At 40.9% G+C, this 26286-nt stretch overlaps 1 protein-coding gene across 11 annotated transcripts in view; it reads right to left on the bottom strand.

Annotated features, from left to right (window-relative positions):
* Nucleotides 1-26286, bottom strand: part of CDON (cell adhesion associated, oncogene regulated) — a 99369-nt gene that overhangs the window by 14984 nt on the left and 58099 nt on the right. For all 11 annotated transcript variants that reach the window (XR_006606875.1, XR_006606874.1, XM_013055014.2 and 8 more), the window contains 9 exons: nucleotides 25925-26099; nucleotides 23824-23952; nucleotides 20516-20719; nucleotides 18649-18830; nucleotides 17974-18079; nucleotides 13386-13508; nucleotides 10140-10361; nucleotides 7712-7992; nucleotides 4495-4574 (listed from right to left, as the gene is read on the bottom strand). Coding sequence is in view for 9 of the 11 variants with exons in the window: in XM_013055014.2 (XP_012910468.2) it covers nucleotides 4495-4574; nucleotides 7712-7992; nucleotides 10140-10361; nucleotides 13386-13508; nucleotides 17974-18079; nucleotides 18649-18830; nucleotides 20516-20719; nucleotides 23824-23952; nucleotides 25925-26099 (1502 nt within the window). In the remaining 2 variants the exon portion in view is untranslated. The remainder of the gene's footprint in view (nucleotides 1-4494; nucleotides 4575-7711; nucleotides 7993-10139; nucleotides 10362-13385; nucleotides 13509-17973; nucleotides 18080-18648; nucleotides 18831-20515; nucleotides 20720-23823; nucleotides 23953-25924; nucleotides 26100-26286) is intronic.

Here is a 26286-nt window from a genome sequence, read left to right as displayed (position 1 = left end):
AGTCTTCCTGAAGCTCTGTATGAATCCTGGCATTCTGCTTACAGATTTTGTGTACATGGTACCTTGTCTTTGCCTGGAAAGTTTTAAACCTATCTCCTCCTCTTTCACCTAGTTTTACAAATTCTTCACAGCTTTAGAGCAAAACATCACAAGCTTGGGGAGGCTGCTCTTTTCTAATACACTCTTTACTTTTGCTTTATAACATCCAGTTTTAAGTATATAGTCATTTTTATGATTTATTTGTATCCTTTTGAAAAAAGGTATGTCTCCCCATCAAACTATAAGCTCAAAACCAGGCAGGGACAATGCCTAGTTTGCTTACTATGTCCCAGGACCTAGCTGGGTGTCCAGCCTACTACATACTTGCAACAAATGTTTGCTGAATGAATAAATGAACGCTTTTTCCTTTCACTCTCCTTATGCTATCCTACCCCTTTCTCATCTCCTCAAAGACATTTCAAATAACAGCACCAGGATCTGACACTTTTTATTATTGTTATTATTATTATTATTTATTATTATTTTAATGTAGGCTCAACACCCAGCGTGGATCCTAATGTGGGACTTAAACTCATGCCCCTGAGATCAAGACCTGACCTGAAACCAAGAGTCAGATGCTTAACCTACTAAGCCATTCAGGTGCTCCTTCTCAAAGACATTTCAAGCCCATAAGCAAAAAATAATTAAAGAGAGACCACCTTATAATAAGGATGTCTAATCACTTTAAGTAAGTATGAAATAGGGCAAAACAACGCCTTAAATAACTAAAAATAATCAGCCATGGCTACTGTCGCCCTTGGAGATCTCACCCATATTTAAGTTCTATTACTTAGATGCAAATGACTCCTGAATATGTCTCATAGTACCGATCTGCCCCCTGAACCCAACACCAACACCTTCATCTATCTCCTTGGCTTAGACAGCCGACTGGCACTTGGACCTCTAAATGCCCAAAACCAAATCCGTCCCTTTTTCTCAATACATCATTTTATTAAGTTCCCCCATCTGTCCGTCTTTCCTTCCTTTCTTTTTTCCAAGATTGTATTTATTTATTTGAGAGAGAGAGTGTGAGCAAACACAACTTGGGGGGGGGGGGCAGACAAAGAGGGAAAAGCAGACTCTTCACTGAGCAGGGAGCCCAACATGGGGCTCGATCCCAGGACCCTGGATCATGACCTGAGCTGAAGGCAGACGCTTAACCCACTGACCCACCCAGGTGCCCCTTATGTTCCTTATTTCTATGACTATTACCATGGCAATTACCATGCCATCCATGCTTGAAACTTTCTGTTCATTTTGAACCTCCTTTATTTTTCTAGATCCCTATCCGTCAATGGCCAAGTCCTAAAGAGTCCCACTCTAGGGGCACCTGGGTGGCTCAGTCAGTTAAGCATCTTACTCTTGATTTTGGCTCAGGTCATGATCAGGGTCATGAGATCAAAACCCACGTTGGGGTCCACGTTCAGTGGGGAATGTACTTGAGATTCTGTCTCTCGCTCTCCCTCTGCCCCTTCCCACCCCTCTCTTGCATAAACAAATAATCCTTGAAAAAAAAAAAAAAAAAAAAGAGTCCCACACTAGAACTTCCCCCATCTCTTCCTTCCTACACCTGTTCCTTGCATGAAAGCTAGGGTCTTCGTTACAGAAACCATCAGGCTGGTCTCTTCCCTGCAATCCCACTGCGTCCTGCTACCACTAATCAAGCCTAAAGACATCTCTCGAATACAGGGCTCCCCTTCTCAAAAATCTTCCAGAGAAATACGATGCAATTAACCCACTGTTTTTCAACATTTAACCAATATCCCCACCTCTGCTTAACATAAAAAAAAACCCTCACATCCCTCCCACACCTTTATTATTGAAACATACATGCCTCGATTAATAAAATACAATATTGCTTAAAAAAAAAATGTTAACCATCATCTGAGCTTTCAGAGAGTCACAATCCCTGATGAAGTTACGATAACAGAATAAGGAAAAAATTTGAAATACTGCCCGAATTACCAAAATGTGAAAGAGACACAAAGTGAGCAGACGCTGTTGGCAAACGGGCATCGACAGACTTGCGTGATACACGGTGGCCACAAAAACACAGTATCCACAAAGTGCGATAAAGCAAAGAAGCACAATAAAACGATATAAAATATAAATGATATAAAATAAAATGGGCACGCCCGTGTTTACTAGGTAAGCCCTCATCTAACATAACTGAAATTATGCCTCTAAGTGTGTCCACCTTAGTTCAACGGGCATTCAGAAATGTAAAAGTACTGTTAGTGATGTTAATATTCTAAAAAGTGTAAATGCACTAAAATTGTGCTTCTCCACCTCTCAGCGTTCAAAGCTTATTCCAGATTTTGTCAGTTGGGGTATCTTGAGCAAAGATAGCTGTTTTCGATTTCAAAGTCAAAAGAGTTAGAAGCTTTACATTTAATGATTCCAGTTTTCCAGAGTTGAAGGTAGGTATTTACTGATATTTATCTGGCAGATCGCTAAGCATTAAAATCACATAATGGCTCGTGGGAGCCAGAGAAGACATCTGGCTAACTGTGGAGGCAACGCAGGCAAGCCAAGACTTGCCCTAAACAGGCAGACACTCATGTAGGAAAGAAGTAAATTTAAGCCAGGGACAAACAGAAGCTGATTTTCTCAGACTAAAGAGAACACACCTATGTTCCTAGGTAAGAGTAAAACCCCACACATGAAATGCAAGAAGTCACCAACTTAAAAAATTAATAGACCTGTAACTGCCCATTGTCTTAAAAGGGAAAAAAAACCACATATAACAAAACCTCCCAATACTATACAAATATACTCACTCACACACACATTCACCCACACAAATATACAAATGGCCATGAATGCAAGATGGTAGATACCGCTCATAAAAGTTCTTTTAAGGAAATGGGATGTCTTTTTGGTACCAGGATAGCAACTTCGTCATAAAGACGTGATTAGCAGCAAATTACCAAAATCTATCATCAGAGTATGTTGGGGTGATTTTACATTTCCTAGGGCAATTTTCCGTTTTTCAGATAAGGATATAGCCACAGAGAGATTATGTAACTTTCCCCTAAGATTACAGATTTAAGCAGCAGCAAATCCTATGTCTGTCTGCTTATTCTCAAGTCCGAGGTTCTCATGTAACATCGCTTTAATGCCAATGTTGAACTGAGATCTGCCGATGGCCACAAGAATCACATAGAAAAATACATTACGTCTTTAGGCAATACCATTTGTCTCAATTAGGTCTCTTCGATTACTTACCAGGTGTATGAAACATCTTTAGCATGTTCTTAACAAACTGTGATAAAGCCTACAGCCAGCTCAGGACAAAAATATGGCTTCAATGTTATAAACAACTTAGAATTTAGCTAGGGTCAGACAGAATTTTAAAAATGTAACAAACAACTCAGTACACAAAATAGGCAGATAGCTCCTGCTAACACAGACACCCTAAGATGGGCTAAGTAAAAGATAAGGACAAATCTCCAGGAAGTTTTATTGCTTTTGCTATGTGACTCTCAAAACACACGCTGAGAAATGTACTGGTCAATCTGTAGTTGACCAGCTACTTCCAAGTTCTGGTTTTGGTACCTTCCAGACACAGCTCTTAACCTTGTAAATGATTTAAAAATGTAGGTCCCACTTCATTTCAATAATGAAATACCCAAACTCCAGTCCATTCTTATATTTAATGTACTAACTCTAACACAATTGCTAAATTGTAGAGTTTTAGGGCTGGGGAGGACTTCTGAGACAATGTCACCCAATGCCATTGTTACGGGAGAAAAAGGACTAAGGTTTCTGAAGGACACAACTTTAATACAATGGAATATCTGATACTCTTTTGGAGTTATTATGTATAGAGGCAGCCTGAAAGCTTCCTGGATATTGTCAAAATTGAAATGGACATGTTACTCTACATTTTTCTATCTTGTGTGAAATATTGTAAATGCACATGTCACTTAATGATTTTTCAAATCCCCCAAATTAAAAGAAAGCTTCGAAAAAAAAAAAAGTGAGATTTTGCTACTTAATTATCGCAAGGTTTTAAGAATTAAAAAAAAAAAAAAAAAGGTACTGAATAATCCGGTAAGAAAATTTATGAAAACACATTACTTTATACATTTATCTGCCCCATAACATTCAAACACACTCTCATTCATAACACAGAGTGGAAAAGAACAGGTGAAAAAAGACAAAGTCTGTATATAGAAATGACTCTAAAGATTTCACAAACATCAAAACTTTTAATAATATCTCAGTAGGAAACAATATCTTTAATACTGTCCATCTATCTCAAGACCCCAAGGCCCAGAAAGGTGAAGATTACAAAGCAGGGCCAAAAAATTAGTAACAGCCCTCCACTTAAGTCTCCAAATTCTGAGATTTATAGCTAGGTACTGTCAAGAACCTCCTTTGGTGGAGGGGGCAAAAACAAGAGTCCTACCCCATACTCCCAGCAACCCACGCAAACACAGAGCCGTGTACCTGTTGTTGTTCCGACAGTTTCGACAGTTAACGCACTCCAGTGGGTCGGTCCGGGGTACTGCTGTGTACAGTCCACCACCCTGGTCAGGGACGGAAGTACAGGGAAAAAGAGAAACACACATCGTGAAGATACCACAGACCTGAAACTGAACAGCCCCAAACGGAAAAGCCAGGCCAGTGATAAACAGCTACACAGTCTATTTCAACCAACCCCCAAACAAAGTTACGCTTATCATTCTTCACCAATAGTTACAAGGGAGTTCCATACAACACTGAAACTACACTTTACAAGCTGACTGCCATGTTTTTTTTCCATGTATATTTGTCCTGAAAGGAGCCAAAGAAATGGAGAAATTTAGTCACTTCCCCTTCAGTGGTTCAAACCTACTGGGTCCTAAATACACTGTAAGTTAGAACCTCCTGTTCATTTTTACTTTTCTAGCAGTTAAGGAACGATTTCATGTGATGCCAGTTAGAGAAACAGGGTGGAAATCTGTTTGAATGATGTCACAAGATAAACCCATCTTCATTTTCCTGTAATTATTTCGATTAGGTCTGTTCACTTGACTCACTAAGTTTTAAAACATGTTATATTTTTCCAGATGGAGTAGATTCTCAGCCAGCAATGACTTGGAGGGGAGGATTAATATTTTGATGTTGCTTTTGGCGGAAACTGCCCAGCAATTAAGACAAATGCCCAGATTAACACATACCTCACTATAAAACGCTTGCTTGACATATACAATGTCAAGAGTTCTCCACAACTGAAGTTCAGAATTGAACGAGCCTTTCGGTCAGAATAAAAATTCTGCTTTCAGATAAAAACCAGCAGAACTGAGTCTGATAAAGGTGGGAGAGGTTGTTCCAGTACACCCAAACCCAGGGCAGTTCTTCAAGGTTAAGGAAAGTTCAGGCAATTGTTTTTCCCAGAATACTTTCCATTTCCATTCATCTCATAACAACAGCCAGAAGCTAAGCAAACCAAAAGTACTGAAAATGTCCCTCAACATTCTTGATCCAACTAGCAACAGGGATTTTTAAAGAAAACATTGCGAGAAAGAATAGCTTCTGTTACGTTCCGTCTGTGAGCAGAAGCTCCAAAGCTTCACAAAATGAAGTCAGCCTACAGGGTAGGTAATGTGTTACGTGAATCACCAAACACATCGAAGTTAATTCGATGATTTTTATGATCACCAGTATTTTGAAAATTTCCCCACTTCCTCCCATCCAGAAAAGACAAGAAAACTAATGAGTAAAAACCACAGATGAGAGCCTCTAAAATTGTACACCCGAAGGGGCAACTATTATTTAAATAGTAATTCATTGTTCAAAAAAACCCAAACTGCTGTGTCCAAATCCTCAATCAAACATCAGATTTATTTTTTTTCTTCTTACGGAAACAGCATGTGCTATTCAAACCTTAATGTTCTCTCCTTTCGTTTCTTGGACACTGTTAGTAGTTTGGACCAGGTGACTAAAAAAGTTTACGAAGTCTGAATATAAGCCATGTCTTTCCACGTAAAATAATGAAATCATTATTCTCTTTTGGTAATGAGATGCACTCAAGCAAACTAGGTATTTTTCTACAATACACTAAAAATAGATCACCCAAAACCCATTAGATGCCCAGCTCTAAGATACAAATATGTATTACAGTTTTGCTCTCCAAATGCAATATTTAATAAATCTTTGTTGAAGCTGAGGATGAAAAAACTCTGAACTTTTTCAGATTTTAGCACTTTGTGAGTTATGGCAAATTTGTCTGTAATCAGAACAATGACAAAAACGTCAATGACTGCTTGATTACACAATGAGTGCAACCAAACATATCACCCATTTGATTGAAAAATAATGTGGATGCATAGCCAAACGGTGTAATAAATCAAACTTCCTAATGCGGAGAACCTCGTTAACCAGCATAACGTAAAATACGTTAGTCGTTCTATTCCCATTTCAAAAACTAAACTGTATCACTGAATTCTCCCTGAAATAAAGCGTTTTTCAAGGTCTATCACTCCTTGTGGCTAAAGAATACTAATATTATAAAAGGCAAAAATCCCGGGGCACCTGGGTGATGCAGTCGGTGAAACATCGACTTTTGGTTTCGGCCCATGTCATGCTCTCAGGGTTGTGAACTTGAGCCCTGCACGTGGGGCAGAGTCTGTTTGAGACTCCCTCTCCCTCTGCCCCCTTGCACTTCCATTCTCTCTCTCTCTCTCAAATAAATAAATCTTTTAAAAAATATAAATAAATTTTAATTTAATAAATAAATAAAGAAATAAATAAAAGGCCAAAATCTTACAGGCAACATCCCTACTGCACGTGGGATCCAACAAACAAAAGAAACTCACTATAGGTCGGAAGTCACAATCTGGTGGTCTGCAGATAGGTTCCACGTGGCCTATGCAATGGTTCCAAAAACTGGAAGTAGTTGCCAACAGGTAAAAAATCTGGCAATTTTGCCTAGATTTACAAGATATTTTGGGAAAAAAAATCAGAAAACTCGGTAACCGCAGGCCCTCAGTCCTGTGTGCCCATAACTGGCATGAGCTGCAGCTAGAACTCTCAGGGCTGCAACCACCTCCACCTGCTTTGCTCAAGTTCACGATCTACCTGGCTCCTCTAAAGCTTATGAGTTTTCAGACCACTCTAAATAAAGCAAATTTAAAGTACTGGGTCCACTCTATGCCCAGTGGTATTTCAAACTCTCAAGAATAACTTTCAGGGGTGACTGGGTGGCTCAGTGGGTTAAGCCTCTGCCTTCGGCTCAGGTCATGATCGCAGGGTCCTGGGATTGAGCCCTACATTGGGCTCTCTGCTCGGTGGGGAGCCTGCTTCCCCTCCTCTCTCTCTGCCTGCCTCTCTGTCTACTTGTGATCTCTCTCTCTCTCTCTCTCTCTCTGTCAAATAAATAAATAAAATTTTTGAAAAAAAAAGAAGAACTTCATCCAGTTCGTTAGTGGGATTCCACTTTCACTGTGAAATAATTTTAAAATATAAACCAATGATTTATATATGATGATGAATGTAACTATCACCTGACAATAGAATGCTTACAGAGATTACTCTTGATCAAGGCGCTGCCAGTAACACAGACTATTTTTAGTCTAATAAACCCAGGTTTCTATATCGACAAAAGCCAAGGAGGCTGAGCCTGATCTTGCTCCCCGGCACCATGGGGGCATAGGGAGGCTTTATTTATAATTAGGTCTCTTACATTTACTAGGTGACGAGGATGTTCAAAATCCACATGTGTCCTGGGTAGTGAGCTTGTGTGCCCTGAGTAAAGCCCTCCGTTTAAGCTCCCATTCATGACTCCACCGACTCCGTTGGGGATCTTATGGTGAAGATGGGAGCAGCCATTGCTGAGACCGCCATTGCTTAAGAAGCTTCCATGAACATTCCCATTTATCCGATTTGTGCCAGGCAGAGTAGTATATTCCACCATCTGCCCATTAATATCTGACCCCTGGTAGAGATATCCTGGAGGGTCATACTCTGTTAAGAGAGAACAAAAGGTGGGGGGGGGGGTAAGATAATGAAAAAGACAATCTTACTTAGGCAGTTTTATTAATAAACCTCTAAGAAACTATAAATACACTAAAATAAAATGCCCTAAATGTGTTCACTTAAAGTCTAATTATGAGATAGGCTTTAAGAAAGTTATTGCTCTTTCCTTGTGTGGAGACGGCTAGGAACTCTGAGTTAATTAAGGCCTTGTTAGTGGGAAGAGAAATTAACCAGAGAGAAATTACTCAAGAGAAATAATAAATCATGCAAGTTGCAACCAACTGAGTACCGGCAACATTAAAAGAGAGTGTTTAAATTCCCACACACTTCAAAGTGCCGAGGGAAATTATAAAACAACAACAAAAGGCAAATGTTAGGTAGGATAGTTTAAATTGTAATAAGCAACACTTTTAAATGAAGGATGGAGCTGTGTACACATTCACTGATAATCGGCTCCTTGGTTCACACAGCCCATGTGGAAGTGGTGGGGTACTAAAGGCAAAAGGCTAATGATCCCATTTCCTTTTATGAAAAGCACTTAAATAATTGCCTCAAAATTCCAAATTCCAGAGGCACACTTGCTACACATATTTAGAAAAAGTGGAACAGCCCTTAGAAAATACAGCACTTAAATTGTACAGATTTGTTGGCAGAGTTTTGATAAATTCTTCAAAGGTCTTAGAGCAGGCCAAATACTAGATGAGGTGTCCTTCCTCCTGTTACCCAACTTCTTGCACAGGTGAGTTATCGTTGGTATACCTGCTTATCTTTTCCGCTAAACTATAAACTGATAGGGGCGCCTGGGTGGCTCAGTGGGTTAAGCCTCTACCTTCAGCTCAGGTCATGATCTCACGGTCCTGGGATCAAGCCCCACATCGGGCTCTCTGCTCAGCAGGGAGGCTGCTCCCCCACCCCCCTGCCTCTCTGCCTACTTGTGATCTCTTTCTCTCTCTGTCAAATAAATAAATAAAATCTTTAAAAAACCCCAACAACTATAAGCTGTCAGGGCAGAGGCCAGGTTTAGCTTCTTGTATCCCCATTGTCTAACACCGTGCCAGGCACATTAAAGACAATTAGTGAGTATCTTCTGAATATAACTGAATGGAAATCACTACCATAAATTTCCATCTTTGAACATATCACCAAGTCACAAAGGAAAATGACCTTAACAAGATCAAGCTTGCTTAGACGACTAGAGCAGCAGTTAGTTCTCTTTTAATGACTCAGTGTACACTCACACGATTAAAGTCAATGACACGATTAACAATTTAGAAAAAGACTCAATCAAATGTTCTCCAACCCTTTAAGACTATCACCACCCCTACCACCACCTCTCTCCCTGTCTATCTCCTAGAAAGCACCAGTTCAATAGAAACAAATCACCTTTTTTTCTTTCCCCCTGAGCTATTACCTTTAATTCTCTTATTCTGGAGTCAATGGGGAAACCAAAAAACCTCCTTCCACCAAAGACTCAAGTCTCTGCCTGATTCGATCCCCTTGTCTTATCAGAGCTGGGAGAAACAAGAAAGGTGGGGAGGAGAGAGACTAGGGAAAGAAGAGGGAAAAGGGGTTCTAGGTTATCTGTTTTCATATGGTACCATCACTCCCATTACTACACACACGTAGGGGGAAAGAGATGCCAGGCTGGAGCAGTACTGGTTCATCAGGGACTGAAACAGAACCTTAATTGAGGTCATTCCGTAACTTAGAAACTTAGAAAAGTAACTTAGAAAAGTATTCCTCTCCCTTCTTTCCAGCCTTTCCTACTCCTTTTGCCAAGACCTGCACTAGTACGGAGGTGTTCCCGCAACAATTCCAAAGCCCATGCTTCAAGAACTCGAGCTCTTTGGTGGTCTGACAAAGCCCGAGTTTCCCAGCACAGAGTCGGCTATTTACTTAGAGACCTGCCGGGTTTTGGCTTTGCTGTTTATTTCTACCGGGCAATTTTACGGGACACTCCACTTGCTCTGGCTGACAGTTCGCACAGTCTTAAAGTCACCTCCCCTGACTGCAGAGTAGCTGACGCACTTTATACCGTGACACGAACCCACAACAGTATTAGGGATCAATATTGATTCGGACAATATTTTCCTACCCATCTTTAGAAAAAGACAAGGAAATGATGAATGGCTCACTCTGTATGGTGTTTTGCTGGCGGTTCTTCCACAGGCACATGGCAATGAAGACCATGAGGATGAGGACCATGACACCGAGCACGCAGCCAACGATCAGATACAACATGTCGCTGCTTCTGCTGGGGCTGCTTGCTGGCCCGGCGTTTCGTCCACTTCCTGAAGCACTGGGAGGGGTACTCAAGTCTTTGATGGGATACTCAGAAGCTCCAGGGAGGCGTTTCACTAGTTGACATACAAAGGAAAACATGATGTCAGGGTGAATACAGACTCTGTGGAATGGTTTACTCTCTGAAGGAGGTCTGGGTAGGAATGCACGGCCAGTCTGTTTACACTTGTTACTGGGATGATCTGACCACCAGTGAGTCACAGCGAGGCTCCAAAGCTGAAAAATCTGATGTGCTGAAGTCTCGGTCCACAAATACTAGAGAAATCATAAAGTTAGAGAAAGAAATGCCCTTGGCGTAACCCAAACTGCTGTCTGATTACCTGCTCAACCTTACGGATGGGACTGAAACTCCTCTCTATATGACACACTTTGAGCTGAGTAGGATTCAAGATTACATACTTTATGCCTCTTTTATGTGACTGAGATAAAAGATCTGACTTTGGACCAAACAATTACATACAACTCCAAAAACCTCCCACTAACATTAAGCATTCCAAAACCATTGACCTTTGGGGTCCACATAAATGCAGTTCTTTATCCTAGTTTGTTGATATTCTGGAAAATAGTGACAACAAAAGCTAATAACAGGTGGGACTCAAACCCCATTTTCTCTGTCCTCAAATAATATGTTCTTAATGCTTTAAATGTCATAGAAAGCAGCAAAGCACAGTGGCTGACGCCTGCTCTCTGAAACCAGAAGGCCCAGGGCATATTCTGTTCCACCACTTATCCCTAGCTGCATGACCTTGACCTTTAGGAACCAGTTTCTCCATCTGGGAACTAGAGATAAAAATAAAATCTCTACAGCAAGGTTGTAATGAAGAGTAAACGAGTTAATCACATAAAGCACTTAGAATAGAGCCTGCCACACGGCAGTGTTCAATCCATTTTGTTACTATTAGCTATTATATTTCCTGTTATGGCTCCTAACGACCCAGTGGAACAGAGCGGTCCTTAAAAAATTCTACTTCAGGTTCAACTTTCTAGCACCATTATGCAGAACAGAGCTAGGAATCCATAAAGAAGAGGCCACCTTCCAAGGGACAGAGGTCTCTAACCCTGAGAAGTGGATAAATAGTTGGCAGAGACTCTAAAGAAATTCCTACTTCAGGTGGGATGTGGATTAGACAATTCTAAGAACCCTGCCAATTCTAAAGAAAACAAATGGGTTTCTGAGGCAAAATAGACGTTGCAGGTCATATATTAAAGATCACAATTACCCACGGGGAAGTCCATCAGCTTTATTCACTCTTCATTTACTCTTTATTTATTCATAATTCTACCAAGCTTGATGATTTTGTCAGTCTCTGCTAAAGTTAAAAATTTCTTTAGTGGATGGTGAGTGAGACACATCAACAGCAATAAGAAGACAAAGTTAGCGCTAGGAAGAGCAGGAGGAAAAGGAGGAGGGGGTGGGAGAGGGAGGGGAGAAGGGGGTAAGGGAGGAGGGGGAGGAGCCAGGGGGGAGGAGCCAGAGGGGATGGGGGAAGGGAGGAGGGAGCAGCAGCAGCAGCAGCAGAAGAAGAGGCTAACACCATGAAACGAGAAAAGTGAGATGAGAAATAAAAGAACCAAAGAAAAATCATGACAGTCTATGATCTTTAAGGGCAGGGGGAAATGGCTGGCCTCAGCACCTCTGTCATTCCTGGAAAACTTTACTGAATGACTAAAGATAAGACAATCATTGTTCACAACAAGAACCTTGACTCATTTCTTTAAAAGCAGAGATTGTGTATCCTACGTTCTCTCTTTAAACAGGCTAGGAATTGTGTCATACATTTGAGAAAGTTATTCAGTATGAACGGCTAATGTTTTAAAGAGGTGTTTTCATTTGTCAGTGATCTGGAAGTCTGTAGGTAGAAACTTTTCTTCTCCAGCAAAGTCTTCTCCTCCAGCAATTAATGAGGCATACAATTATAGACACAGCTATACCATAATACTATTTAAACAATACAGTTATTACACTGTTGTCTATGTTTTGCCTGGCTAGATTCTTAAATGTCTTGTGGACAATCATGGTGACTGGGACAAAAATCCCATCAAATATATACTAACCAAAGTAAATCTAGAGGTCTGTGTATATATAGACTTAAAGGTAGATTTAATATGTGGGTTTTGCTGCAGAAAGTCGCATGACTTAGCATTAAAAGATGGAACTACATCTTGTCTTTATAATTCTATTTTTCCGAGCCTTATTTTCTTCATTTTTAAATCAGCATCATAAAATCACCTATCGCAGGCACAAAAGGTTGCCATTCAGCAGCCTAGCAGAGCCCACTAGCAGAGCCCACTTCCATTCAGCTGCCCACTCAAATCCCACACAACTCGAGTAGGTCCTGGTCAATCATTCCATTCCCAGGGAATGATCTGGGGAGCACAGTGGGACTGAGTTCTGACCACCAAGACTAGAAGGGTGTGGTGGATAGGTGAGGATTTGGGGAAATTTCCTCTTGTTCTTAAAAACAGACACAAGTTAAAACAGTCCCTTTTTTGGTCCAATTAACTGAGACTGGACATGAGTTTTTAAATAGCCATGTAGCTGTTTCTATCATTCATGTGTAGCACTGCCATCCTAAACACAGAAGACACTGCACAATCCATACATCGGCAAAGTCAAGAATTTCAATCTAGCATTAGCACGGCTGATGCTGAACTTAGCCACCGTGCTTAAGAAGTAGACAGTGTTATGCATAACTGTCATGCAAGAAACCACTTCAAGCGTACAAAGCACTCTTTCTGAAAATTATACTTTTGTTTTGAAGTTTTCTAATTCTTGCAGCAATTCCAATTTGCAGAAATTATCCAGCAAATACTTCTACTCCCTTCGTGCAGAGAAAAAAGAAGGGAAGTGACTTACTGAAATTCATGAATATAATCGATGCTTAAGTAAACTAATAAGAGAAGTGCTTTAGCCAATATATTCTACTTTCTGTTGGGATGGTCTTAATGCCTACAACTAGGGAACGGTCCAAAGCAGACGCTTCCTTAGGTAAACACATCAAGAGTCAGAAGGAATAATGCAGAGTTTGGAATTCCAGCACCATCTGGGGACAAAGCTTGAGCTCTCCTTCCTCTCCTACCTTTAGTTTCGCAGATCATCACGTTACTAAACTCGCTTTCTCCCCCTTCGTTGAAGCACTGCATTTTAATATCATAGGAAGTTTCTGGTTGCAGATGGCCAATCATGTGCCACTGCTTTGAACCTAGAAAGAAAAAATATAAAAGAAGTTTTACGTATCGTACGACCTGCAAGGTGATCTCCAAACAAGGCTGGAATAGCATGTATCACCGTAGAGTCAGTCTGTGCAATGAAAACCATCTTAATAGATGTATTTTAGTAATACTCCCCAGATAAACAGCATTTTTTTAATGGGCCACGAAACAAAGGACAAGAGGTAGACTGAATTCAAGCCATACCTGTGCATTGGTACTAATACTATGCTTTGTTATAAATAGTTAGTGGTGAGTCTTTCATAAAATACATGGTGGCTTTAAGCATAGGTGAAGGAAAAACAAAAACCCTCAAGTCCTCTGATGTCCCATTTTAGCCTAGCAAGTCAATCTACTCTGTCCACCAGACAGGAATACTGTACACGAGATCCACAAATGGTGCCTTATCCAGGACAAATGACCATTTATTTACAAGACAGGTCTTAGAGAAACTCTCCATCCCACTGGACTGAACGTGACACGAACGGACAGCTCAGCATGTGCCTGAATAAATGGTTGAGAATCATCAAAAAGCAAAATCTACAAGGGGAACCTATGAGTTCCTGTTCCCACTATTTCTCTTCTTTTGAGTCAAGGTCCCCAAGCCACATAATACCTCCAACAGAATGATTTTGTTATCCACAGCACATGGCTGGTGTTTCATCTAGAAACACTCTTCAACTGAGCACTCCTGAATGCATCACTCACCATGTTCACTCCCATGGGCATGTGATGAACATTAATAAACAGGGACACTTCTGCCAGATTCAGTGAACTCTTCAGGCACCTTTAACCCCTCTTAGAAAATACCTCTTCAAGCTGTTTCCACAGTTCCTGAGACACTCAACTATACCACCTACTGATTCAAGACTTAATTGAAGGGGGAGGAAAAACAAAACCAAACCAAGCATCCAAGTATAAATCTACTTGGCTGACAGGACCAAGAGCACTAGGTTCCTTTCTAATTCAACACAGACAAAAATACTCCAAACCGGAAACAAAACCCCTTTTGCAGGTCACCATCACAAAATCCCTCTTTCATAAAGACCCACAGTTTACACGAAGATAATCTGCTTGTTCTAGGACCCAGGGACTCCGAAAGGCTTGAGAAGTAAGGAATTCTATGCCCCCTTTATAAGTGTAAAGAGGATCCTACAATAAACTTGACTCAAAACCTTGACTCAAAGACTCGAAAAGATCTACTTTGAAATTCCACAAACTTTTTCAAAGACTTCTATTTTTTTCTCTGTCCTTGGGTCCTTTCTTGCCCAACCCTACCCTCACCTAACTATAAACATTCTCCCGAATAATTTCCACACCAGATTTGAAGTTTTCCCTTCAAAGCCCTAGGCAAAATGGAATTAAACTACACCTCTGATATGTTATAAATGAGAGAAAATTGTTAAAAGAACACAAATCTTGTTAGATTAGGATTCCACTGTTAGGGTAATTCTCTGAATGGCTAAATGACAGAAATCACTAGTAGAGAGAAAGAGACTTTACTGATCATTGATGAATAAGACAGCTAAGTGTATTATCAGGTTGAAAGTCAACCAACCAGCACAACATGTGCTTAAACGGGTAATTCTCAAAGGATGTTTTAGAAAAGGTGAGAAACCAAAGCAACAGGCTTAGAGATTAGGATGCCTGCCTGATGCTTTCATTTATTTAAAACTAAACTTTGTAAGACACAAATATTCATCACAAAGGCACTGTCTGCCAGAAACATTTATGGTTTATCCCAATGTGGAACTTAATTCAGAAGATAGGATAACTTAATATCATTGCTCTTAGTGGATTCTTTAACACTGTAATTGAATTTCAGACTTTTTCTCCAAAAGCTTAAACAATTCTGAGTCAATAGAGAAGTAATCTAAAACTTTACTTTAAAGAGAACATTACGTGCAAAGGGTAAATACTTTTGTTCCTTGGTTTGGGAGAACAGCCCAATAGTTTAAAACTGCCACAAAAAGAATTTCAAATGCATAAACTTGAAAATAGGGAATAAGCAAATTACACAGCACAGTGAAGCCCACTTAAACATCTAACTGCTTCGTCTACTGAGTTTATAAACAAGTTTTCTGTGAACCAGAAGGCAAAATTCACATTTGCAGACACTACTAGTGGATATAGAAGCTTCCATAAAGTAATTTCTTAGTTCCACACACTGTGTTCACACCCCACAAGCTCGCAGAAGTTCAAAGATTTAACTAGAGAGTATCCTTTGAAAACTGGTGACTGGTGGATATTTCTAGAGAGTGGAACCAGGTGAGGTAGGGAAAAGAGAGACATGGAGAAAGAGAAAGAGAGAGAGAGACAGAGAGAGTTGTTCCCTTTACTCACATTTACCTTGTTTAGAACTATTTTATAGCAAATGTTTAACTTCTGCCGAAAGAGTTTAAAAATGAAAGTCTGACAGCCCTACATTCCTAACCCAGCTAAACTAAAATGAAGACCTCACTGGGACTCAAATCTCAAATAGTGACTAACAACTCTTAACCATTTCTTCTTCTTGGATAGCCTTTCTAGAAAGTGAAATGAGTGTATGGAAAAGTGCCCCTAACTGAATAGTCTGTTGAAGTTCATGAACTGAACGTACCCGTGCTGCCAATACCTAGGTCAAGAAAGGAAACGATACTGGCACCCTACCCCCGCATGCTTCTTCTGGTCACTTCTCCCTCAGGACAGCAACTATCCTAACTTCACAGAATAGTTGGGCCACTGACAAGTCTCTTACCTCATTTCCTCAATTCTTCATGTTTAAAGCAGATTTTAGAAACTGATTTGCTTCCTACTTTTCCAGATGAAGAGAAATAATCACTCTTTGATTCAAAAAATATTTACTGAGCGCCTACTATGTACCAGGTATTAAAACTCAGATGATAACCTTTTACTACTTTGCAAAAGACACTCCACCAGATAAACATTAAAAGGAATGCCTCAATATTTAAAGAAGCCTGATAGAGCATATTTAAACTGACTTAATTATAAGGCTACTGCTACCAAAAACAATAGGCAGCATTCAATGTCAAGAAGTCACATGAAAATAACCTTGGTCTAGGGCTGTTTTCTGACATGACCCATTTGGGATGTTAGCAATTCAGAGTCAGAATCTTGGAGTGCAAAAAAACCCTCTGAAGAAGACTTCCTCCCAAAACAATAACCCCTCCCAAGACACCACCGAGAAATAAGCTTCCAGCTTCTACTGAAGAGCTCCAACATTAGGGAGTTTCTTATTTTGTTAAAAATGCTGCACAGAGGGGTCTTCCTTATATGCTACTTCCTGTTGGCTGCCCTTCCCCCAAATGGCAGAGTTTCTCCTCCACTTAAGTCAGTCAGGATGTGAAGACAGCTGTCATGTTACTTGTTTATCACCCCATTTCCAGCCTCATCATCCCCAGACATTCCCTTGTTCTTTCTGGACTCCCAATTGTTCCTTCATTCGATAAATCCCGAACACCGCATCATTGTAGGGGCTGGGGATATAGCAAGGGAAGCAAAGGCTCCTTGCCTACAGAGAAGCTAAGATTTAGTGAGGGAGACAAACTAAGTAAATAACTTCATATATCCACACACACACAGACACACCTGCTCCTTACACAGCAACCATGATGACATCTACGACAGAACCATAAAGGCCACAGTTAGAAATTACACCCCAGGTATCTCACATACAGAGGCGGGTGTTATCTGAGGAAATGATGTTGAACCACACAACAGAAAAGTGCAGTGACCTAAATAAGACACTGGAAGAGGAGCACAGGAAGTAGCAGGAATTGCCACGTGTCATCGTCCCGAGGCAAGACAAGTCTTGGTGCACACAAGGAAACTCAGAAGGCCAGTGTGTCACAGAAGAAACATGGTAGGCGGCGGGAGAGTGGGGAAAGGGTACACGAGACTGGGGGCCAGTGTAGACAGTGGCCAGAAGACCATCTGAAGCCTTCAGACCACATGCAAAGTTCTGGATCAGATTTTAAATGCAGGGGAAAGGCAGTTTCAACACCCTTCACTCTCTCGGCTGGTTTTTACTCTACGTATATTCCAATTTCTCAGCATCTCTAAAAGCGGATTACATGCTCAAGATGCACTTGTTCTTGTACAGACTTCAGTGGAACTGGGACTGAGACACATTTTTTAAAATACAGTAGCAGTTGCAAGTGACTTTTATACCCAGGTTACCATTCATTTAAATAAAACAGAAAACAGAATTCTTTTTCAGATGAACTGCTGACAAATAGTATCTCCCCCATACTTTGGTAATTGTTTCTATGACCAAAATGTAAACTACTACATATATTAAATTGGAAAGATGGTCTTTCTTTGGGAAGAAGTCAAAGTAATAGTGGACATAACAGTTCATGCTTTCTCTACCCTAACCTGGGATGATGGTTCTCAGAACATTTAGAAACCCCTCCATCCAAGCTCTTTACTGGGACTCCAGCTTGTCGGGGGACTTACCTTCTACCACATCCCTCTTGTAATCACTGTCATTATCACTATCTGTCGGCCGGTAGTAGATATAAAATCCTTGAATGGGAGTATTATTGTTACTTGATGGAATATACTAAAAAAAAGAAGCAAAGACTTGTAAGGACAAAAATATATGTAACTTTCAGAGCCATGAAGATTCCTTTATCTGTGTGGTGATCTTTTTCTAGCTTCATTTTGCAAACATCCTCAACAGCCATTTTGAAGTTAATTCAAAGGTAATCAAAGGTATTAAGCGCATTTAGTTTTTCTGTTGGGCTGAGCGAAAATAAAGTAGTATATTTCCACAAGGTTCAGAAGCAGAAAGGGACATTTGGTTCAGAAGAAACAGATCCTGAAAGGATAATTAAGATAACACTTGGATGAGAGCTGAAGAGACAAGTTGATTTTTAGCCCTGCCTCACTTACCCACATGTGCTTCCAGACAAGTATCTGTGCCCTTCAATTTTCCCCGACTTAAAAGTTAGAAACATTTGCTATTCATCATATCGTGTCACCAGAAAAGTAAATCAATTGTTAACATGGCCAAATACTTAAAAGTTAAAAACATTTTACTAATCATAATACCAGGTCATGAGACCATTAAGTCGATCACCAACGTGGCCAAACGAGAACGCGTCTTGATAGAGAAGACGTCCCACTCACCGTCCACTTCAGCATGATCTGAGTATCGCTGACAGCTTCAGTATACGCGATGTGAGGTCCCGTGATCGGACGGTTGGAAAAACGATTGGGGAACCCAGCCACCTGATAAGGACGAGACGCTGAACTCCGGAAACTCTCACCGTAATGGTTGATGGCAATGACCCTAAACTTGTATGTTGAACCTTTTGAGGGAGAAAAAAAAAAAACAACAAAAAAATCAGTTTTTAATAAATGGCCATAGACAGCTGAAGATATGACAGTCAGAACAAGACAACTGCGCTCAAGTCTCCATGTGAACAAACACGTCCTCTGAAGCCTACACGGTAAACTGACTCCAACCCGCCTGCCAGCTTCTGTCAGCCAGCAGAGTGTGTTTATGATGACTCAGATTCCAAGAGCTTAGGAGGAGTGACCAGGAGACAATGCCACGGAAGAGGAATGATGTCTGTCACAGAAAGGGCGTGTAGAGAACGGGAAAGAGCACGTTTACTCTCTTTACCGTCATGTGCTAAAGTCATAACCATCAAATACAGTATTAGTTGAAGTATCTGTGCTCAAAACTAGGGTCTTTTCCCTTTGAAAGAAACCACTGAAGCGAAGTTCAACAGGGCAAATATGCTTCGGAAGGGGCACTGTGTGGGTGACAGCAGATGTCACTCTGATTGCAACAAGAATAGGATAAGAAGCAGCAGATTAAAAAAAAAAAAAGAAGAAGAAGCAGGAGCAGATTTAAACTACAACAGAAGGCATTTATTTGCATTCCATATTAAGTACTTAAAAAAAGAAAAACTCTAAGGACTGTGAGCTTCTGAAGCTCTGCATCTAAAGAATAAACGAGACTCCTCCAGCACGTTTCCTGACAGCACAGACATAACCACTGGGCTTCCAAAGACTGGTGCTTTCTGCCTAAAACGTGCTATTGAGTCTCACCCTCATTTAAAACTTGTCCCCTTCTCCCAATGATACCTGCAGGCCCCTAGGCTCATATTACCTGTTCAGACAAACACAGGCATTTGCTGCTAAGTCCATCTAAAAGTCCATAAACAAAATGGTCATGAAACCTAAGAGATACAAGCCACGCAAATGCATCTGTGATGACGGCTTTTCTCTCGTGCGGTTTAACTACCCGCACACAGTCTCAAGATAGTGGGGCGACGGGGGGGGGGGGGGGGGGCTCCTTCTGCTGAAATGAGACTTACAGAGCAAAGAAGCCTTAGGTATTCTCTCGTTTCCATAGCCTAAGCACTAAGGATAACTAGGCTGAGATTCCTTTATCTCATTAGAGCAAACAATTTTAGCCGAATAACAAGCAATTTTCCACTTAAAACATGTAATCATAGCAAAACACCTATACACACATACACAAAGATGACATCACAACAGTTAAAGATATCCAAAACCCAGAAAAAAATTATAAGTAAATTATAATATACTTATACAATAGATAGAGAATTATTAAAAAACTGAGTTTTTGAAGAATTTCTAATGATACTGGAAAATGCCTGTGATACAGGGAAAATGGGGTCACAAAACAGTATTTATGGCATGATCCTGGCATGATTTATGGTATGATTAAAAAACAAAAAAGGCTACAAAAAATATACCAAAGTGTAAACATAGTTTATCTCTGGATGGGTAGGTTTTGAGTGACTTCTTCTCTTCTCTCTAGTTTCTTTCCTTTCAAATTTTCACAGAATAGGTTCCCATTACTTTAACAAGTAATGAGTGCCCCTCCCCCCACTCATTCTCTCAAAACTCTCTGGCTCTCGTGCTCTCTTTCTCAAATAAATAAATAAATAAAATGTTAAAAAAAATAATAATGAAGTCAGCACAGATGGCAAAAAAGGAAATGTTTGAGTATTACTACCTGGCTCTAAGCTACGAACTTCCACAGAAAGTTTGGAAGGAGGGATATCTTCAGCCGCCACCAGCCAATCACTGGTCCTCATCCGTTTGTATTCAACCTTGAAGGCAGTGATTGGAGAACCCCCGTTGGCCCGAGGAATCCAAGTGACATAGACAGAGGTCTCTGATGCCGTGGAGATGGTAGGCCGGTCAGGTGCCTCTGGAACTAAACACGGAAACATCCATTCCAATAACCCATGGTGTCAGAGACAAGAACAACTCAAAGAAACTGGAAGGGATAAATTCCTAAGCAACATTTTATTAAAGGTTCATCACCAAACTTATTAGCAGAGTTAGTAGTAACATCATCATAACTATCTTCCTGCCCTCTGTTAAAAGCTAACAGGCAACAAAATGGCCAAAAACAGGAAATAAAAGGAAGGAAAAGCAAGATATATAAACTTGAGAATTAGCTCTAAAAAACTGAAAGTAAATGGTAATGAGAATAGTGACCAGGCTCCTTTGGATTCATAGCTAAACAGTGTATAAGTAATTATTACTCAGTGCCTCATGTCTGATTGTGCTTATAATTTACAGTAAATGTTTAAAATTAGTTGTGATTTTATTTAAATGTTTTTCTTAATCCACCCAAGCTATAAACACATTCAGCAGATGATCTACAGATTATTAGATAAGTCACTAAGGGAGCCCTGCTGTCTAGCCTGTGCCACATTCCTTAAGCAAGACCACTCTGTCTCAACATCTCTCTAGCTCCAACACAAATACATAAGAAAGAACACAACGACGTTGCCCACGGTACCCATATGGAGAAAATGGTGGCATTTAAAAAACAAACTGCATACTGGATAAAAAGAGGAAAATATTCAAAGCAGGCAACTTTTGAGTGATACTTACTGTATTCCTTTCAAGTTAGAAAGCAATGGAAACAGAATGAATAGAACTGTTAGTGAATCTCTTTTTTGGTCCTAGATAACCAACAACTTCCGTCAACTGATTCCCAGAAGGTTAAAACTCATCCAAGTATAAACAGCATAGATTGAACAGAAGAAGGTTATTAGGGGAAAGAATCTCTACACAGGAGAATCATCAAGATCTAGAAGAAAAAGCATGTGACATCAAAGAGACAAGTTGGAGTTTGGGGGCGTCTGGGTGGCTCAGCGGGTTAAAGCCTCTGCCTTCAGCTCAGGTCATGATCTCAGGGTCCTGGGATCGAGCCCCACATTGGGCTCTCTGCTCAGCAGGGTGCCTGCTCCCCCCCTCTCTCTGCCTGCCTCTCTGCCTACTTGTGATCTCTGTGAAATAAATAAATAAAACCTTAAAAAAAAAATCGGAATGTGAAGAGCAGCCCCAGTAAAAAAATGCATGACCTCCAAGAGCCCCAGTTTCCTAAGTTGTAAAACTGACCGGCTATCTTCTTCATAGGGTTGTTCAGAAGATTCAAGAAATCATTTCTTACGGCTATCTCTACCTGGATAACTCCAAACTCGGGACTTCCAGAACTCATTTGATAAACTGCACCTAAAAATCTTGATTACCCACCTTGGTAAATGGTTCTTGGCCACCCCAGCCCAGGGTCACCTCATTTCTCCCTTTCATTCAATATGGATTCAATTCCCTTTGTCTCTCACCTGTGTCCTTCTGGACACAGTGACCCTCTGTCACTCCGCCCATTATTTCTCTAGCTTCATCTTTGGCTGTTCCCCCTGTCCCCCTCCTTAAAGTCCTTTAGAGTTCTTCACAGCTTTCAGGGAAAGACTGACATTCTAAGTACGTTCTACAAGGTACCCGCCTGCCTCCCCTCCGTGGCGTCATTCCCCATGGCAACCAGTCAAACCAAATAAGTTCTCTAACCTCCACATCTCTAAATGGAATACAACATGTCCATCGTTCATCTCCTTCCCTAGAACTTCTTGTCCTGTTCCTTCATCCATCCTTGTCTTCATAATGGTCTTGTCTTCGAGGCTTAGCGGAGGGAGCCTCTCTTACCACCACCTGCCTCCTTTACATACTCTTGTGATCGCATCAACAAGTGTAGACTCTCAGGCGTAATGAATCGAAGTCATTATTATGGGTTCACTTGTCTATATTACCCCCTATATGGTTACTGATTTCTTGTCGATGTCACCCTCTATGCTGTAAACCCCCTGAAGGCAAGACTGACTTTACTTTCACTGCGACAGCATTTGGTCCGTATCTACCTGAGTGTGTTACACAAATCATACGGTCTTTGTTTTTCGGAGGGCAGCTTTACTCAGATAAAGTCGACGGCTGAGTCAGCAATCTGCTTCCGGTCGCTGAACAGCTCCTCAGAGGTGAAAGGACTCAAGCAGGAGAGGCTCATGATACTGAAGAAGCAGAGAGGTTCTGGGAAGTGTTCAAATGTTATGACTCTCTTTTGTCTGAGACCAATTCATGACAGACCATAAAAATAGGGAAGAGAAGCCTGAACATTCTCAGAGTTCAGCAACAGAACTTGAAGCCCTCCCTAGATGTTCTGCTAACACCTATTAACACAGTCACAAAAAGTACATTATGTTGTAATTGCAGAATTGGTAAGTGTGAAATTTAAATACTGAAAAGATGTCTTTTGAAAACTGTATTACTATGACATCTAAGAACCACTCATTGGAGGGGGTAGGGGGCACACCTGGGTGACTCAATTGGTCTAGCATCCAAGTCTTGGTTTCAACTCAGGTCATCATTTCAGGGTCGTGAAAGCAAGCCCCACATTGGGCTCTGTGTTCAGCAGAGCACCTGCTTGTCCCTCTCTCTCCTGCTCTGCCCCTCCCCCCCACAATAAGTAAATAAATCTTTTAAAAATTAAAAAAAAATTAAAAATTAAAAACCATACAATTGGCAAGATAGAGCAATAAAACGGAGTGTGACACTGACAAAATACAGCAATAAAACAGTATGGCATGTAATCGTTTGCTTAAAAAAAATCTAAATCTTTCTATAGGTACCACCACACATTTTGATAAGTCACCAAAAAAAAAAAAGAAACTTTGAAAGTATAAATTTGGTTTCTTTGCCAAAGAGAAAGCAGAAAATTCCTTTTTATGAGTTATATAACCGTAGTACCAGAACATTTTGAATCTGAGTGTATTACCTTAAATACCAATCATGACAGTGAGTTACCAAGATCTGAGTATAGGGCATTAAAAAAAATGGTTGAAGTAGGACCTGGAAGAGGTTATAATCCAAATGACAAACAAACACTCTCTCCCCTCCAACCCCCAAATAATCTGAAACATGTCAGGTCCACTGGTAAACAAACAAAATCAATAAAATAAAGATTCTCCACTTTACCTCCACTATGCCTAGAGGAATCTGTAAGGACCACTCCAAAGTTGTCTGCAGCCTCTGAAACAACAGGGCGCCGAGGGACGCCCATGGGGGGTGAGGACGCCTGCGTGTTTTTCGATGAGGTTGTTTTCTCTAGAAAAGTTAGAAGACGTATACTCATCTACTGCAACATAAACTTCTGTATATATGTAAAGTAAGAAAATACACTACCAAAAACTCAACTGGTATACAGATATTAGAGCTCCTCTGTTACAGGGTCTAAATTTCAGACCTACATTGTAAATACTTAGCTAATCTGAGGAATCAAACTTGAAAATTATGTTATCTTTTTCTAATAGCCTTTTTAAGGGAGAAGTAAAAGGTGTCTTTCTTCATCAGGCAGAATTTCATTTATACACAGAATAAACACCACAAAGTGAAAAAAGCCAAAGAAGTAAAGGCTTTCAAACTATTCATGCGTTTTTCTTCTACCTATTTCTTAATTCCAAAGCATAAAATTCATGCTTAAAGAGCTTCTGTCTCTTTATGGGAAAATTATTATGTTGAGTTTGAAAATTCCAAGAGGCAAAAAGTGAAAATGGGTGATTATTATAAAACCGAAATATCTGCTTCTTATTCAGTATTTATAATAGGTCAGATTCTATAAACAACTGTGGGCTGATTATGAAAATTAACTCAAAATAGAATTCAAATAAGAAATACTCATTCTTTTCCTAGCTAGACTCGGTCATTAGTATGAAAGGGTCTTTTCCAAAAGCCAATAAATAAATTTCTTCTCGATCATACCTCCTTTTTATTTTCTACTTCAGGCGAAAATATTCTTCCACCCCGTTCCCCGCTCCACTCACTGGTCTTTTTGTCCATTGATGGCCAAGCTATAATGGTGTCTTGTCAATCAAGCTCACCCTCAACAAGCTAGCCCACAGAAAGAACATCCTTTCTTTGCACTCCTCCAGCATCTTCTAAGTCCTTTACTTGTCATATTTTGGCCTCTTTGCTGACACACCTGTGCCCTCCTCCAGTATCCTTACCCTACAGCCGGAGTCCCCCTTGAAACATGGCAGACAGTGTCACTACTCAGTTCAAACCTTCCACTGCTTCTAGCTCACTCAGAGTCAAAGTCAATGTCCTTGCAGGGGCGACAAGGCACCATGTGGCTTGGCCCCTCTGTCATCTCCCTGAGCTTTCTCCCCTAGAGCTCCTCCCTTTGCCTCTGTCACAGGGGCCCCCTCAGTGTTTCTAGGGTACCTCAAGCACACCCTGCCCTGGGGTCTCTGCACTTGCTACTCTCTCAGCTGGTATGTTCTCTCCCCAGATAACCATGTGGCCTTCCCACTTCACCCTGGACCTTCTGCTCCCCTGCTGACAGCCCGCTGAGGACTTCTCTGGCCACCTCGCTTAAATTGTGACAACTGCTACTGCACCCACTTCCTATATCCATCCCCTAACTTACGTCTCTTATGGCATTCACCACTTCCTAATGTACTTATAACTTAGGTGTAAGTATCTCCCAGCTAGAACGTGAGCTCCATGAGGGCTAGGAGTTTTGTCGATTCTGCTTACGGCCCGGCACACAGAAGGCATTCAGTAAACATTAGCACAACTGAAATCCTGCCCTGTAGTTGCTATTTATTTATGTCTTACCCTCCTTAGCAAAGGAGAAGCCCCGTTAGGATGGATCTTGTCTTGAGCATCTTTGTTTTCCCTACATCACCTACTCTAATGCCTTACCTATCATAAACCCTGAGAAATACTTGGAGAACACTGGATGGGATGGCATAATATAACATGCATGGCCCCAAAAGGTACAATCATCAAATTATTTAGGGAATTTATATATAAGAATTTCGAGGCGCTGGGGTGGCTCAGTGGGTGAAGCCTCTGCCTTCACCTCAAATCACAATCTCAGGGTCCTGGGATCGAGCCCCGCATCGGGCTCTCTGCTCAGTGGGGAGCCTGCCTCCCCCCTCTCTCTGCCGGCCTCTCTGACTGTCAAATAAATAAATCTTAAAAAAAAAAAATCTCTATGGCCCAAAAGGACACTTAACTAATAAAGTGACATCCGGCTGGCCAGCTCGTTCCTCCGAAGGAAGGTGATACTCACCTTTGCTTGTGCGGAAGGTGAGCATGGAGGGCTGGCCTTCACCCGCTGCGCTTCTTGCGACCATCAAAACTTCATAGAGACTAGAGGGCTCCAGTTCTGTTAGATGGAGCTCATTTTCACTTCCTGGGACTCGAACCGTGTGCCAGCTTCCCACCAGGCCAACACCATCATCGAGCTACTCAAGAGAAAATAAGCTGTTGAAAAGGAGATTCAGGGAGGAAAAACCTTCCATTCAAATTGGAGAAAATCTTCAGTTTCACATGAATTTTGGTATGGAATATCCCCCTTGCAAGCAAAAGAGACATAATACTTCTTCATACTAATAACTAGAAGGAGACACGTAGCCACAACTTGGGAATTCT

This window comes from Mustela putorius, unplaced genomic scaffold (genome assembly GCF_011764305.1).
Source record: "Mustela putorius furo isolate JIRA1106 unplaced genomic scaffold, ASM1176430v1.1 tig00000460_pilon_pilon_pilon, whole genome shotgun sequence".
NCBI lineage: Eukaryota > Metazoa > Chordata > Mammalia > Carnivora > Mustelidae > Mustela > Mustela putorius.
The sequence above is the reverse complement of the archived record's forward strand: the minus strand, read 5'-3'. Positions and strand labels throughout refer to the sequence as shown.